General features: G+C 49.2%; 1 protein-coding gene across 5 annotated transcripts in view; it reads right to left on the reverse strand.

Moving 5' to 3' along the window:
• The window catches only part of CCDC88C (coiled-coil domain containing 88C), a 129,446-nt gene extending 112,946 nt beyond the window's left edge, over positions 1–16,500 (reverse strand). For 2 of the 5 annotated variants that reach the window (XM_045060383.1, XM_023255961.2), the window contains exons 1-3: positions 16,255–16,498; positions 15,414–15,514; positions 8,288–8,396 (exon numbers count right to left, since the gene is read on the reverse strand). In XM_045060383.1, coding sequence (XP_044916318.1) covers positions 8,288–8,396; positions 15,414–15,514; positions 16,255–16,314 — 270 coding nt within the window. In that variant the 5' untranslated portion in view covers positions 16,315–16,498. Of the gene's footprint in view, positions 1–8,287; positions 8,397–15,413; positions 15,515–16,254 lie in introns of all 5 variants that reach the window. The other 3 variants (XM_045060384.1, XM_023255962.2, XM_003987962.5) reach the window with 3 other exon arrangements.
• Between the last annotated feature and the right edge of the window lie 108 nt (positions 16,501–16,608).

Genomic DNA, 16,608 nt, shown 5'->3' on the forward strand with positions numbered 1-16,608 from the left:
TCCGGGGCTGTTTCCATATCTTATTTGCTGAGCCTCCCTTCTCTAATCTGTAAAATGGGGACAGCAATTTCCTCCCCACTATGCCAGGGCCTGGCTCATAGAAAGCACGGTTATCTTCTTCTAGCCTTCTGAGGGGGGTAAAAACTAAGTCTCGAAGTTCCTGCTTGCTATTTCATATGCCTCGACAGCATTTCTTCTAAAACAAAAAGGAGAAAAAAACAAATAAATCAAGTTCAACTGACACTTAGTCTCCCATTTTGCGGAAACAAAACCTGCCTCTTGGTAGATTTGGGACTGCAAAGCACATGACCCTGGGGCTTCAGCCCCATCTGCCCCACCCTGGTCAGTAGGACAGGAAGGGTCACAGGTCAGGAGTAAATACCCTCTGTTTAGTGTAGAAAAACAGAATTCTAGTGGCCCTGAAAGCTGCCCCCCTCCAGCTGACTCAGAGTCACGGCCACCCCATCGGGCGGGTCCTGAACCCCAGGACCCTGGTGGGAGGGAGGGTCAGATCTGCTGCAGCTCTCAGTGGTCCTGGGTCTGGTAATGCATTTTGCCCTCCCCTCAGAAGCTCGCTCCAGGTGGGGCACCAAGCACGCTGCTATCCATAGCCCCATATGGGCAACACCCCACGGAGTCTCTCAGAATTCGTGCCCTCGCCCCTGCCTTGGTCCAGACCCCCATGATCTGCCCTGACTCCCCACTCCCTCTGACACCAATCTGTTCTTCATGCTGGTGCCAGCATTGCCTTTTTTAAACTTTCCCTTTTAAAAACTCTCCAAAGACTCCCAAGTCCTTTAGGATGAAGTTCAAATTCATTAGCATGGCATCCACTTCCCTGAAACCTCCTCATCTTTCCAGGCTCCCCCCATCACCACCCGCAAAGACACCCAACCTCTAGCCACCTTGAAGTGATTCAATCAGTCCTCAGCCTGTCTTATGTCTCCACAGCTTTGCAGGTGCTTTTCCTCTCCCAGGACACCCCCTTCCACGCACCCCATTTTCAGCCAGCCTAGCTCCCTGCCAATCCTCCAAGACTCAGGACAAGTGTCACGCCCTACAGAAAGCTCCCCATGAGCTTTGCCCTTTCCCAGGCTGGGGAACTCCCTCCTGTGCCCTGTGGCCTCTCTTCCGCCCACTGGAGGTGGGCACCTCAGGTCTGGAGAAAGGCTTTAACAACAAGAAAGAGAAAGGAACCAGGCAACCCCTGGCGAGTGACACCCTCCCCTCTGGGGCCCCAGGGCTTCCTCAGCCCACATTTCATCACTGCACTAGAGACAATGAGGGACAGGAAGTGAGATGAAGGAAAGAGGAAAGGAGGGGTCCGTGCAGACCACCGCCCCTCTCAGGCTCACTTCCCAACACAGCCTGGAAGGTTCCCTCTTGCACTTTAAACTGACCGCGAATAGTCACAGGGAAGTAGGCAAGCTCCCGGGTCAAGCCCATTAACAGAAAAAGAGCTCCTACCCCAGACTGGGGACAGGACACAGGGGCCTCTCTAATGAAGGCCTCCCAGGCCTGGGGCTGCACCGCACAGCTCATGACCACATTCGGTCACCACACCACAATTGCCGGAAGGCTGTCCTGCTGGAGATTCCAGACCAGCATCCAGTAATACTCCAACACAAGGAAACGTGCCCAGGCATACAGTAAAAATCTCAGACCTTCATCCACACGGCAGAGACACAGAAATCTTCATTATTCATTCAGCAGCGATATGAAACACTGCACATCTTAATACGCAAAGGGCGCCAACGGGCAATCCGGCCAGAAAAACAAGGCAATTCTGGCAGTGAGCAACCGGGGTCCTCAAAGTATTCATGCCCTCTGACCCAGCAATTCCATACCAGGAATTTATCCCAAGGAAATGAAAACATTTGTTGAAAGGCTCAAGTACCAAGTATGTTCATGGTTGTATTGTTTATAATTCTGAGACAGAAATAACTCCGTACCAGCGACAATGGTGGAGCCATCAAGTGCCATGTAGACATTAAAATTCATGTAACGAAAGAACATTTAGTGACGTGGGAAAATGCTCACTGCACAGTAAGTGAAAAGGTTACAAACAGCATAGAGGATATAATCCACACTGTGAAACCCATGTACACACAGACGCAGAGATGGGAGGCATAAACACCAAAACGTTAACCACAGCAGCTCTAAGTGGCATGATCATGGGTGAACTTACTTTTCCTGACTTCTCCCCATCTGCGATCAGAAATTTTTATAATAAAAAATGTTACTTTTAACGTCTTCAAAACGTAAATATAAGCTACAAAGTCAAGAACATCACCCCCTCCAGAGCGCCTGGGTGGCTCAGTCAGTTAAGCGCCCGACTTCAGCTCGGATCATGATCTCACAGTTTGTGAGTTCAGACCCCGCATGGGGCTCTATGCTGACAGCTCAGAGCCTGGAGCCTGCTTGGGATTCTGTGTCTCCTTCGCTCTCTTCCCCTCCTCCACTTGTGCTCTGTCTCTCAAAAATAAATAAATGTTAAAAAAAGAAAAAAAAATTTTTAAAAGAATATCCCCCTTCCGTCTCCTGTGAAGCCTCACAGCCCTCCTCTATAAAATCAAAAGTGGAGGGGCACCTGGGTGGCGCAGTCGGTTAAGCGTCTGACTTCAGCCAGGTCACGATCTCGCGGTCCGTGAGTTCGAGCCCCACGTCGGGCTCTGGGCTGATGGCTCAGAGCCTGGAGCCTGTTTCCGATTCTGTGTCTCCCTCTCTCTCTGCCCCTCCCCCGTTCATGCTCTGTCTCTCTCTGTCCCAAAAATAAATAAACGTTGAAAAAAAAATTTTTTTTAAAAAATAAAATCAAAAGTGGAGAAGATGAGTACTCCCCCGCAAATCTGATACAATGTATTTTTCACAAAGCAAATTCTGCCGGTACTGGTGCTGTAGAAAAGGCCTGTGTGGACCATAAGCTCCCCTGAGCACTGTCCCTATCCATCAAAGCAGGCCACACCCACCTAAGGAGGCTTTGCTTGAACTAAACACTAAACGCTCAGACCACATGAATTCTCGAGAGGGACCTATGAAGTTTACTATGTTCCCACCAATGATATCAAACGTACATTTCCTTCTATTCTTACTTTTGATAAAAGTCTTTCCTTTCTCCAACTGAGGGAACACACTTCTAGAGATACTTCTAATTTTAACTAGCCAGCCCATGCTTATCAAATACAACCACTACAGGAAACAGACAGATAGCAAAAACTGGCTGAGTGGGGAAAAGGTACAGACGGTACATGAAGTTTTATCTAAAGGTACCACAAAAAACAACATATATGCACACATACACATAAACATATATACACACAAGAGTGTAAAGCCATGAACTGGACGCCCACCAAATTAACAATGGGGTCGTCTCCAGGGAGGGAGGGAGGGAAGGAGAACTCGATTCACTAGAGGCATCCTAGGGACTTCTATCAGAGAAACGTAGGGGGGGCAGGGAACCTAAAGCAGATATGAACAATACTCACACGTTCACATTTATTTTTAACAGAGACACAAGGGTGCATTATGACCATCTGTACTACTTTTGTTCTTCAAGGCAATAAAGGAAAGAGACTACAAAAGATAAAAGGCAACCCCAGATTCTCTACTCTGCTTTTCTTCTGAGATAAAGAACAATATTCTGGGTTGGTTCTGGTCTTCTGACCATGGCGAGAGACGAGAGCTCAGAAGAGCCAAGTTCAAGGAACTCATAAAACAGAGCTTCCTTGAGGTGACCTGTCAGATGTCTCCGGCCACTGCTTGACTGTGGAATTTGAGGCCCATGAGGGCCCATCCACTTCTTGACAGATGAGAACTCAGGCGGCCCAGAGAGGGAACGCAGACTATTCCGGCACATGATCAGTTAAGGTGAGAAGCTCAAAGAAACTCTGCAAATTTCTCATTTCAGGGTAAGTTCTGCAGGTGGGTCCCTACATCCACCTGAGGGTCCCAATTTCAGGACAGAGATCTGTATGTGTACCTGACAACAAAGATCAACACACAGTGAATTTATCCAAGCCTCTGTTTGAAATGCTTCCCAGCAGCATAAAGCCAAAAAAGGCCTCAGAAACTTCACATGACAAGTAGGCCCTGACTGTCAGGAGGCAGAACAAGGGTGCAGGTATCCAGGGCAGGTCATGGCAATGGGACACTCATGCACAAACCCCAAAGAACAAACACACAGCCACTGCTGCACCAGGGATTTCTGCTTATACTAGCCATATTTTCCTACTGGCTCCACTATCAAATGAACATGCATTTAATATAAACACTCAAGAATCTGAATATAAAAAAGAACCATTCTATAAATCCAAACTTTAACTTAAAAAAGACTCAGGTGAAGAAGGGCTTGGTTGTTGAGCACTGAAATAAGCATCACATGATGCCGGACTCAAAGCTGGCCAGCCAGGTGGCCAGAAGCAGCGTGCAGTTGTGGTCTAAGCTTGCCTTTCCTCCAAGCCTCAGCACATGTCCTACCTGCGGAGACTCATCCTGGAGCAGGTACCTTCACCTTGGACTGCCAGCCTTTTCTTCTGTAAAAGCCAGAGACCGAACCAGGCACTCTCTTCTCTGCCTCACTGTCCCAGGACACATGAGATGTGCCTCTGTACGTGATGGACAGGAGTCACCTGGGGACACCTGGCTGAAGATGGCTCTTCTGGACATCACTAGAAACGCTCTAACCCTTGGTTCCCACGAGAATGTGCATCAGAATCACCTGGAGAGCTTGTTAAGACAGACTGTGGGGCTGGGGAGATCTGCAGAAGGGCCTGAGGATCCCCACTTCTACTAAGTTCCTAGGCCATGTCAATGCCATTGGCCTGGGGACCACACTTTAAGAAAGCCCAGTGATTCCCAATCCTGCTGGAAGGATGGCAAGACTAACAGCTGGAGAACTACTAAAATGCAGTATCTAGGCCCCAACGGCAGAGAAGTCCAAGCGGCAGGTCAGAAGGCAGCCTGAGATCTGGCTGACACACCAATGGTCAGACTGAGACTGGCCATGCTTATTTTTACCCACCGTTTATGTTCTGCCCCAGCAAAAGGTCAAGGATCGTTGTCTCCGAAGGTTTTCAGAGCCAAAACTTGAGTTTCCTTGTGACAGAAGCCCACGCTATTCAAGAGAGGTCCCCATCGTTTCTAACTGTCCCTGTCCCATGGTGCCTCTGAAAAGAAGGGGACCGCCAAAGGCAGAACCACTGCTTGGCAAACAACACTCAAGGCTGGATTCTGTGACCTCAATGTCTCAGAAAAGCCACAGGCAAGACTCAATGTCTCAAGTCTACTGAAAAGCCACAGCCAAGTGGGAGTCCCACTCCCTTGGGGGCAGCCTCTCACCCTTCTAGGCCACCCTTGTAACAGTAAGGAATGACATTTGTCTTGCTTCATCCTGAGCCCTCACAACCTGCCAGGCCACTTTCACAAAGGGACTCGGGCAGTACTTCTCTTGGAAACTTTTCTTGAGTGACCTTTTATAATAATAACGAATTATGTCTACACTTGAATGTCAGGTGGAAGGAAAAAAGGCAGGATATGCAATTGTATATATGGCACGGCCACAACCATGTAAAACAAAAACTATTCATGCAAACACTGGAAGGAAACAGTAAAAACGTTAATAGGGATTGTCTTTAGGTGGTGGGATTGTGGGTGTTCTTTTCTTCTTGCTACTTATTTTCCAAGTTGTTTACAAAGAGCACATATTACTTACAGAACTAGAGCTTAATTTTACAATAAATCGGAAGGAAAAAATATACACAACTGCCCACATCTAACGTGTGGCAGCCCAGAGAGCAAATGGCCTGCTAGCCTTCTCCACGTAAGCAGGACTGAGGGGCAAGAACGGCTCTGCGGCCTTGAGCAAGTGCCTTCAGCAAATATTCACTCTGGACTGGGCTGCTGATGCACACCAGTATTGCCCTCGAAGGGTTAACAGTGCAGAAGCAGAACAAGGATGCAGGGTCCTCCCTTCTACCTCTGAGACTTCCTGGGCCCTGAGCATGGACTAGACATCTTTTCCCCCTAGTTTCTCACCTTCTGGAACTTGACACAGAGCAGCAATCTGCCTCCAAACGGACACTGTCTCAAATAAGCGTCAAACTCCCTTCGGCTGGACTGTCAGGAGCCACTGCTCACCATCAGCATGCGACCTCCTGGACCAGCAAGAGCAGAGGACAGCCCCTGCACGCCATCACCTCCACTTGAGCGCTTCATCACTGCCACCAACCAGGGAGAGGGTACCACCTCCCTGCCATGCCTCGGGCCTGAGACACACCTGTCAACTTATCGACAGGGCTGTTAGCCCTGGCCAGCCTTGCACACCGGTTCTGAATTTCGGGATCTCTTATGTTCGTATCTTCTCCAGTTCTGATTCATCTAAAACTTAGTGAAACAAACCTTCATTTGAGCAGCTGCAGAAAATGTGGACCCTGACAGATCGAGGACAGACCTGTCTCGTGCCTCCATGTCTTCCTCTACCTCTACACCCCTCCCCTTTCTCTTTCCCATGACCTTCCAAACTTGGAAACTCAATCACCTACCAAGACTCCACTCAGGTGCCCCCTCCTCCAAGAAGCCTTCCCCCTCTCCAACCCTGCAGCATGGGTTAGAGATCTTGTCTCTCCCAACTATCTGCACCATCCACTTCTCCAGGCACTTAGCACACACCATTGAAGGCACCTGCAGACAGGGATCAAGCCCTGAGTACATGCTGAACAGCCCCTTCCACACCCAGACTCAAGTTCACCGGCAGGCCAATCACCTTTACCCAACTTCCCCTGTCTGTGGCCGTCTCCAGGGGAACACTCGCTGAGTATTTCCTGCCTGCCTGCAGCATGCCCGGCCCCGAGTGTGGCACCCCTCAGATGAGGAAACAAACCCACTTCACCCCACAGATCCAGCTGGCTCAGGCCCTCTCCTCAGCACAGCTGGCATCTACCTGGGACTAATAGGGCAGGGCTGGACCTAAGTCTCCCAGAAGCTGCTCAGAGAGTCCAAGGTGCTGGTCCATGGAATGAGCTCAGGTGGCTTGTGGAATTGGCTGCTCAGGGAAAGTGTCCTAGCACCGAAGCCTTCTCTCACACACCCCGATCTCAATGAGAGGGTGGAAACAATCATCTCGGAAAACCCCGGACACAGTCCACTCCCTCCCTCTCCCATCTGTTCCCAAATTTGTACTGAGTCAGAAGAGGGGCCCCTGCAGCCACCACAGCCCTCAGCAGGAGCTGGCCCTGCAGGAGGCCTCAGCTCACCTCAGAGCCAGCAACCACTGCACCACACAGGACAGAGACGGAGCCTACCTCATGTCTGCAGGGATCTCTCCACTCTGAAAGATGCCCCTGAACCCCAGCACCAAGACGGAGTTACAGTCCAGAAAGTGGATGCTAGGAACAGGTCTCAGAGGCAGAGTCTGCCCAAGCAATCAGGGAAGCCCCAGCATGAATTCTGGAAAAGATTTGTTCTTGAGCAGTCGTTCTCAAATGGTGTTCCCTGGGGTCCTGGGAACCCACAGAGATCCCCAGAGGGAGAGAGGGGAGCTGAGTAGAGACCACTAGGACCTGTCAAGTCAATCAGAGTCACTAGGGCTTCACTTGGGGCTTCAGGAAAAATGCACAGAGGGAAGAATTCTTGTTTCACTGCTATGAAGTTGGAAAACCAGGGTTCTGAGACACAGTTTAAATCCATTTACAATCAATATCAAAGACTCTCACCTGACCTTCCCAAGGCTGGGATGGGGATTTTAACAGGCCTTCCCCGGCAGGCCCCCTTGCCCAACCCATCACCTATCTGCCAGTGAGATACAGGGAGACCCTAACAAACGGACACTCCACACCATGAATCCCTGTCTGCAAGCTGGGGGCTCAAGCATAACCCTTCTGTGGTCCCCCCCACCCCAACCCTTGCAGTTGCTCCTGAACAAAAGCTCACTGAGCTGTGGGTGACACCACGTCAGGGTGCCCCCGCCCCGCCCCCCGGAGCCAGTCTCCGTTCAGCTGCATGCTTGAGGCTGCGGCTATGAATGGAGGGCCATCTCTGGGAACCCCCACCACACCATACACGATGCTGGGCACACAGCTCAAAGGACGTTCACCAGACAAAGTAATCCAACATCAGACCCTTCTCATGACACCCCCAAAAAATACAAAAGTGAAAACACACCAAGCGTTAGCGAGTAGATGCCTGACCATGAACACCATTTCCTCTCAGCTTCCTGTGGGGAAACCGCCTGAGTGACGAGACTGCCAGATGCACAGCAGAACCCTGGGGGGACAGAGTTCCTGGCCCTTACCTGGTAGTAGGTCTTAATGTTTCTCACCAAGATGGTCAAGTTCTGAATGCGGAGGTTCACATCGTTGTTAACGTGCTTGTTGATGCGCTGATTTGTTGGTCTGGGGTCACTAGAGAAGGAAGAGGAGAATGGAAACTGCGTATCGCATCATCTGCCACGCACCCCCATTCCCAGGCAAGAGTGAACCTCCCGTCCTCCCCTCTAGCCTCGGTTACTACGCAGCTATGACTGTGGATTGAGTCAAATCCTTATTCTGCTACTGCCAATCCCCGGATCTTGGGTGGGGGCGCCCCATCACCTCCCTGCTTCCCCATCCCGCAGCACCTAGCCCATCACAGGCCCGGGGTCAATGCTATTTCTCCTTATTCTGCTACTGCCAAGTCCCAGACCTTGACGGGGGGGGGTGGGGGGGTGGGAGGGGGTGGGGGGGGGTGGGGGGGGCGTGCATCACCTCCCTGCTTCCCCATCCCCCAGCTGGAGTCAATGCTATTTCCATCCCTACTGCTAGCAACACCCATAATCCACTACCAAATGCCAGTGCAGACCCAAAAGGTTATACTGTATAAAAACCAATAACCCATCCCAAGATTTCAAGATTAAAAAGGTTAAGGGGCGCCTGGGTGGTTCAGTCAGTTAAGTGTCCAACTCTCGGCTTTGGCTCAGGTCATGATCTCATGGTTTCATGAGTTCCAGCCCTGTGTCAGGCTCTGCATTGACAGTGGGGAGCCTGCTTGGGATTCCCTTTCTCTCTACCCGCCCCCCACGCTGTCTCTCTCAAAATAAACAGACTTAAAAAAAATAAAACAAAATGTTCAAGTCTGAACAGACCAAAATATACTAAATACCAAGAAAGAAAAGGAAAAAAAATGATGTTTTCTGACAATAAATCAAAATTATTAAAGTTCCATCTCCCCCTCCCCCACCCCGTCAACCAGATTGGTCTAGGCTGGTCCTGCAGGTGATTGACATTTCAGGGACACAACTCTACCCCCGAAAAACCCAAGTCTGTGACACGGCATGACATACACGCACCCTATGAGAAAGGCTAAGAGCAGAGATATAAATAATTCATGTGGGAAACCCCCAAAGCGTCATTTATTTTCCAATCTCAGGCAAAAGTCAGGTCCAGCTGCGATGAAACTAGAAATCTGAATCAAGTGATTTATCATTCCTCTCATTTACGGCCAGAACATTTTTCAAGAATGTTTATGTGAAGAGAACAGAGTCAGGAAAAGAAATTCAGCTTCCACCTCCCCACGCGATGCTTTCCACAACAAAGCCCTCCCTCCCAGGTGCCTGTCCCATCCTCCACAAAGAGAGCTAACTGAAATGAGGGCTGTTTTCAGGGCTTCATCATCTGTCATCTTGGCTCCATGATAAGGGTGCTGAACCTCCCCGGGGTGGTGTGAAGGCAGAGTCAGCCTCTTCCTCAGTAATCGGCCCACAAGGAGACAGGAGCACAGGAATTGGGGGGGGGGGGGGGAGAGTTAAGGAAATCAACCTCAATGCCACTCGACTCATCCCAAAGCCAACTAACACAAAACTGACCAAAAAAAATTTACAAATACAAATCTTTTCAAATGTCATTGGAAGTATAATCTTTTTCTTAATAACATGAGCTGTTTGGAATTCAGCCGTTAAACATTTGACATATACACCACGAGTCTCTACCCTGTTTCATGTGTACGCAAACCCCTTTACGCATTACATGTTGTCAGCTATGGATTTTGTTTGAACACCCTGTATCCCCTAAAATAATCGCATGGGTACCTTGGGTCAACCAGGGAATCTCTTTTCAACTGTCATGTGACAACATGTCTTATTGTCCCCACACGGTAATGGAGCCTGGCCAAGCCATTTGCACGTTAGATTTCTCTTGGAGCCATTCATTACTGAGAAAACAAAGGTTAACAGTTCAGTGGAAATTAATTTAGGAATAGAGGCGGCATTCAGAACATAAACCGCAAAGGCATTGTTAGCTACAGAAGTATACCTAACATTACAAATAATTTATCTCAAAGGCTCACTTCTCCTCTGCTTAGGTATCTCAAGAGATGAGAAACAAGTTTATAATGTGACTAAAGTACTTCTTAAAACTGAACTTCGAGAACACGCAGGACTTTTTCTGTTTTGCTACTGCGGTCCCAGCTTTGAGTCAGAGGGCCTCGGCACGCGTGGTGGAATACACGTTCACTGCGTGAGCAAAGGCACAACGCACAAGGCATGGGGGGGCGGCGGAGACCTGGGTGCCCCTCAGATAACAGCAGGGAAGCCTCTGACCATCTCGGCTTTTGTTCTCCCAGTTCAGCTAAGAGAAACAACACTACAAAAGAGCCTCATTCGATGCTTACCATATGAGTAATTAGACTCATTATCACGATCATTAGTACTCCCATCTTCTAACTGAGGCTCTCAGGGTAGAGAGGTTATGAGGAAACAACTGGAAACAAAAGTCAACTAGGGTTAAGTAAGGCTCATCCTCACTCTCCCAGCACTGAGTAACCTCCACCTTTCTATGCTGCAGGAAATGGGTCAGAGGACACAGACTCCAGTCCGGGGTGCAGGACTGGCCAAGGTTCTCTGGGCCCCAGGGTGCTCATCTGCAAAATGACTGTAGGATCCTTCCAGCCCTAGACTGTCATTCTGTGAAGGCCAGGTCGCACTGGCCGTACTTGGTCCTAGATCCCAGAAAGCACATCATATAACCATTGCACCAACTGCACATCCCCAAAAGCCATCATTAACAACAAGATCTTCTTTCCACAATATCTAGATGTCAGAGGGCAGGAGAGAGGCACTGGGGGTGCAAACATCTGGTAGTGTGTCCCATCTCGGAGAGTTCCAAGTCCAAAGTGTGGGGCCCCCAGGGCCTCCTTCTCATAAAAACTTCTAACTAGAAAAAAGGAAATCAACTTGCCCTAGAATTTTAAAGAGAGTTATGATTTAGGTTTATAGCAATCTTGCCCCCCTCCTTTTTGAAAGCCAGCCCCCAACTTTGGTTATATTCCAAAGGCTTCCAAAATTTAAACCTGAGTCAAGAAATGTATTGACACAGATGTCCACAATATATCACAGGTGAAAAAAAAAAAAGGATGTTAAAAAAACAACAGCATGAGCCCAAGTTTGCATAAAAATACATTAAGGAACATATACCTATTTACTATAGACATTCAGAAGACACAGATTAGTACTGCTACCTCTTTGTGGTAAAATTATAGGTAATTTTATTTTGCTCACCATTTCTTATTCTCCTGCAACGAATGTAAACTTTTGGTGTAATTAAATATATTTTTTTTCAACTTGAGAGACAGCAAGCAAGTGCGTGAGGCACAGAGACAGAGAGGGAGAGAGAGAATCCCAAGCAGGCTCTGCACTGTTAATGCAGAGCCTGACCCAGGGCTTAAACCCAGAAACCGTGAGATCATGACCTGAGCTAAAGAGTCAGATGCTTAACTGACTGAGGTGCCCCCTTGGTGTTATTTTTAAGGACTCAAAGCCCCCATGTCATACTCTGTAGCCAAAAAAGGAAATCACTTAAGTTCACAAGTAAAAATTTTTGTGCCAACACTTTCCTGCCAACACAAACTCATTCAACAACAAGTATTTGCCCTTATATCCTCAGCTTTCACAGATACCGAATAGGAATAGAACTCCTCTTCCAGCACACTAGGGGAAAAAAAAATTATCCTTCAAATGCCTTTTAGAAACTTAGGCCTGAGGAGGTTTCTAACTCCTGAAAAAGATCCTGAATTTTGCAGTGAGCACCAGGGGTAAAGAAGGGAGTCTGAATAAAGCAAACAGTGCTGGACTTCCCACAGGCCTTGCAAGGGCACAGGCTCTCAGTCCCAATCCCAAGTTCCCAACTGCACTCAACAGCCACAGCCTCAAATCAGAAGGTGTCTGCTCTCAGAAGTACAGATGCACGCTGGAGCAGGCACAGGGGTGCACGCACGAACGTGGCCCAGGCCTCACTCCCAACAATGATGGACGTTTCTTGGGCATTTTCCATACACATCACCTTATTCAATCCTCCCAAGTTTATAAAATACAATCCCCTTGTTACTGATAGCGAAGTTGAGGCTTAGAGAATGTAAGTAATTTGCCCAAGGTGGCTGAACTAGTAAGTGGCAGAGAAGGGAATGCGAACTTGGTCCCTGAAAACATCAGGCAGACAAGTGCTTAAATACTTTTGCTACGAGACAGTGAGAAATGTGTCCAAAGTGAATCAGAAATCTTGTTTTCCCTTGGGTACCAGCAGATCACCCAGAAAGACTGCATTTACAGAGGCACTATTCAGCAGGGTGCCCCATGCATCTTGTTCCAAGCCACTCAATGCCTTTCACTCAAGAATTCTCCTAGACCTGGGCCTCCCCTGAAAGCTGAGCCCACAGGGCTTTCCTGCTTCCAGGCACTGATGTCACCGTGAGGCCAGGGCCAAGAGACTACTACCGTGGCCTTCTTCAGTTGCCGGAGACAAAGCCTAGGTGCAGCCACGTGACCCCCACCGGCATCCATATGGCTCTGAAGTGTTAGGTAACATGCCTCTTATCTGAGCTCCAGCAACCCACTGAGCACACTGCTCTCTACAATTTTCCCAGGTCCTACCAACTTGGGGAGAATTTACCAAAATAGGCAAGTAGCACACAGTTGGAGCTATCAGCATAGGAGATAAGGCAGAATCGCCTTATCACTTACCTGCTAGTTAGCCTGACATTTCTCCATTTGGCACAAGTGAACACCAAGGCTTACAGTGTCAAATATGGGGCTTGGACTCGGGTCCCAGCGTCCAGCTGTGCCCTAGCGCTTGCTGAGAGAGGACCAAGGCTATGAGCTATGCAGTAATCTAGGAGACTAACACAGGAGAAAGGTAGACTGAAAAAACTCCTAAGGGGCACCTCAAATCCGTTCTGGATTAAGATGGCACATATATAATTGATACTAATACCTGTTAAGTGGCAAGCACTGTGCTAATCGCTAACACATCATCCCTTTTAATCCTCACAACCATCGCTTAAAGGAGGCAATTTACTTCCCATTCTACAGATGAGCAAACTGAAGTGTTGAGCTGTGTGTGCCCAGCCTCACTTGGCGAGTGTAAGCTGACCTAGGGTTCAAACCCTGGCTGGCTACCTAGGCTGTCAACACTAGGGCTGGAACACTTTTTTTTTTTTTTTTTCAATTGAGGTAATTACATAGAGCGAATGCACAGATCGTAAGTTACAGCTTGATGAGTTCTGAAAAATGAAATGCCCTTCATTTCATGATCAATGTCCTGATCAATGTACAGATCAGTATTACCGTCCCTAAAAGTTCACCTGTGTCTCCTTTCCAGACGATCCCCACCCACCTCCAGGTGCAAACAACGTTCTGATTGCTATCACCTGGAACAGGGTCATTCTGTAAACGGTGTGCTGCTGAAGCCATTCACTCCTTGATTTCCTTGTTCAGAAAGCCACCCAAACAGCTTCCTGGTGTCCTTTCCTCTGTTCCTGACCCTGGCCAGAAGGCACCAGAAACACTGCTTGAGGCCATAAGAGCTGCTAGGTCTTATCAGCTCCCATTTCTAGAATGATTATCTTCGCATATCACAGAGGAGAGACCATGTAAAATTGTCAAGGGAAGTGGAGAAGCCCTTCAAACTGAATTTAGCCACGGGCCAAGTGTGAACAAGTGATGAGCTGGCATTTCTCAAAGGAATGGTCCAACAGGCTCTCCTGATTTACAAGCAAGTGGTAAACGCTTCAGGAATTCCAAAGGTCAGGGAAGAAAGAGAAACAGTCCCAGGGCTTTTGTTCTCCCCTCCGCCTGGGTGTAAAAACTGAATGAAAAGGCTGAGGATACTGCTGTTTTTAATTAAACAGTCTTGGGCTTGGGTTACACACTGGTCACCGAACCAATGAAATCCAGTAACTTTCGGGGTCCACCAAAATGGGGGTAGAGTTGCCAGAACTTAAATATGACGCTTGACAACCCCAGGAAAACTCGTTTTCATCAATGTTCTCAGACAAGAGCTGCCAAAATGGCAACAGATTTGTCTTTTTAGAATCTAACCAAACACAAGATTGGTAAGATTAAGAAACAGGCAAACTGAAGCGTCTCTCACACAACATGACACCCAATGACTTACTAAAAGAAGGAGCGTTGCCAGGGAATTTTAAAAAACAGGCCTTTTTAGGTAGATCTATTTAAACCACTTTCTGAATATGCCCAAGCTAAGTGCTCCTCCTGTGTGGGCCGCAAAGCTGATTCTCATTAGCTAATGGCTTCATGTTCAAGTATGACAACTTGCTTAGTTGCAGGTGAGTAGGTGAGCACAAGGGGCCGATCCACAGAGAACATTAGAATGTTTTATTTTGCTTCCAGCGCTTGTGAATCACGCTGACACTCAGTTCCAATGTGTTCCCTGCACTTTCTGGGTTAAACACAGAACGCAGTGGAGAGCCAACACCTACGTGTGGCAGGCTGTCAATCAAACAGGCTCTGCAGAATTCAGCAACAGGAAAGGATGTGGTCAGACATACATGCTAACAAGTGTAACTTCCACCAAGACCCTGTTTAAGCTGCGAGTGCTTCAAGACAAACAGTACCACAGCACTGAGACTCCCAGGGCCTCTCTTAACACAGTGACTTCAAATCCAATACAGGGGAAGGGCCTTAACCAATTGCACTTGCTTCGGGGCAACTGAAAACAAGATGAAATGGAAAGCTCAGAAACACAGGCATCCCAACCTACAGTGGAACTTTATAGTCCCTCACAGATGCTCTGGGTCCACCCTAGACACTTCCTGTAACCAGACTCTCCGTTACAGTTCCTTGCCCCCAAAAAGGGTTTTGTTTTGTTTTTTTATTTCAGAGTTCAAACCTCAAGTATCTGAGTTTGAAGTCAATTGTGCTATCTAGACCAAGAGGATGATAGTCGTTCAATTTCAAATTTACCAAACAAGCTGCCAACCTGCTGTCCTGGAATTCTCCATATCCCCAGGGGAAAGAAGTCACCTTCATACTATACTGCAATACCAGGGACCCTGCCTGCAAAGAACCCTCCTGTTTCAACTTCATGTTCCATTTCTACAACCTTAAACGTTCTGAAGCATCATTTTTTCCTTTCTCCTTGTAGATAACTTACATTTGCAACATGATTTGGTTCAAAAAGATGCCATCCGCTAAATCCATGTACATTGTCAGGTTGTCCTGGTTGCCGCTTCCAAATGAGCCAAAAGTTTTCACCTGCCGGGAAAGGGGCATAAAGAGAACTCAGACAGGAAAAGTCACCCCCAAGCGCACAGTCTAAAGGTCTCTCGGGTAAAGGCAAGCAGGGACAGTGCAGGAAAAGGGGGTCACCCACACCCACTCACCCTTCAGCAGGCACCAAGCCCACCCTTTTCTAGGGCCTCTACCCGCTCCTCGTGCCAGGCAACAGAAGCCAGAGAGGAGGAAAACTTCCTCCCCGCTTTTCTCCAGCGTTCCAGGGCGGAGGGGGAAGAAAAAAAAAAAAACCCAAAAGGGAGTTTTCAATAAATTTCTCACGTCTCAAATCTACTGGAAAGGACTGCGCCGACCCCAGCCTGTAAACGTTCTCACTCGGAAACCCCCAATCCCCACCGCCATCCACCCGGCCTCAGGGATTCAGAAACTACACGAGGATATTTTTGGAGTGTGGGTCCTTTACTCGAGTGATCAAGTCATGGGGGGGGCCCAGGTGACTACTCAGACCTTGTCCACTCCAGGGACACAGTCCAGCGCCCGAGTGGGAACAGGTGTACCCGCTCAGACCCCGGTCGGAACAGGCGCAACGGCTCCCAAGTTGGAAATGCCTCCGGACCCCGGGGCTCAGACCCCGACCCTGGCCAGGAGCACTTACTGAGTCCCTCGCGTTCCGGAAGCTACCCCGTACCCCGGGAAGAGAGAACGTACGGCTACCGCCGGTGCACCAACAATAAGGCAAGAAGCTAGTTGGGAGCACTCACCCAGGTCACCAGCGGGCTCTGCAGGAAGAGCTCCATGAGCTCCGAGACGGTCACGTCCATGCTGAGGCTGCGCCCGCCGGCTCCACGCCCCGGTCCCCCGCGCCGCGGCACAAAGCGGCTCTGGCAGCAAGCGGCGGGCGCGGGGCTGCGGCGGCTCGCGCCCGGGAGACAAAGGCGGGGCGCGAGCCCACGTTCCGCGGCTACGGCGGCCCCGCGCCCCGCCCGGGGCTGGGGGAAGGGGAGGGCCCGCCACTCGGGGAGGAACAATGCGGGCGGCAGCCCCGCCCCTCAGCAGCCCCTGGCAGCCGGCGCGCCGCCTCGCGGTGCCGGAGCCGGGATCTCGGACGCTGGCGC

Source organism: Felis catus, chromosome B3 (assembly GCF_018350175.1).
Source record: "Felis catus isolate Fca126 chromosome B3, F.catus_Fca126_mat1.0, whole genome shotgun sequence".
Lineage (NCBI taxonomy): Eukaryota > Metazoa > Chordata > Mammalia > Carnivora > Felidae > Felis > Felis catus.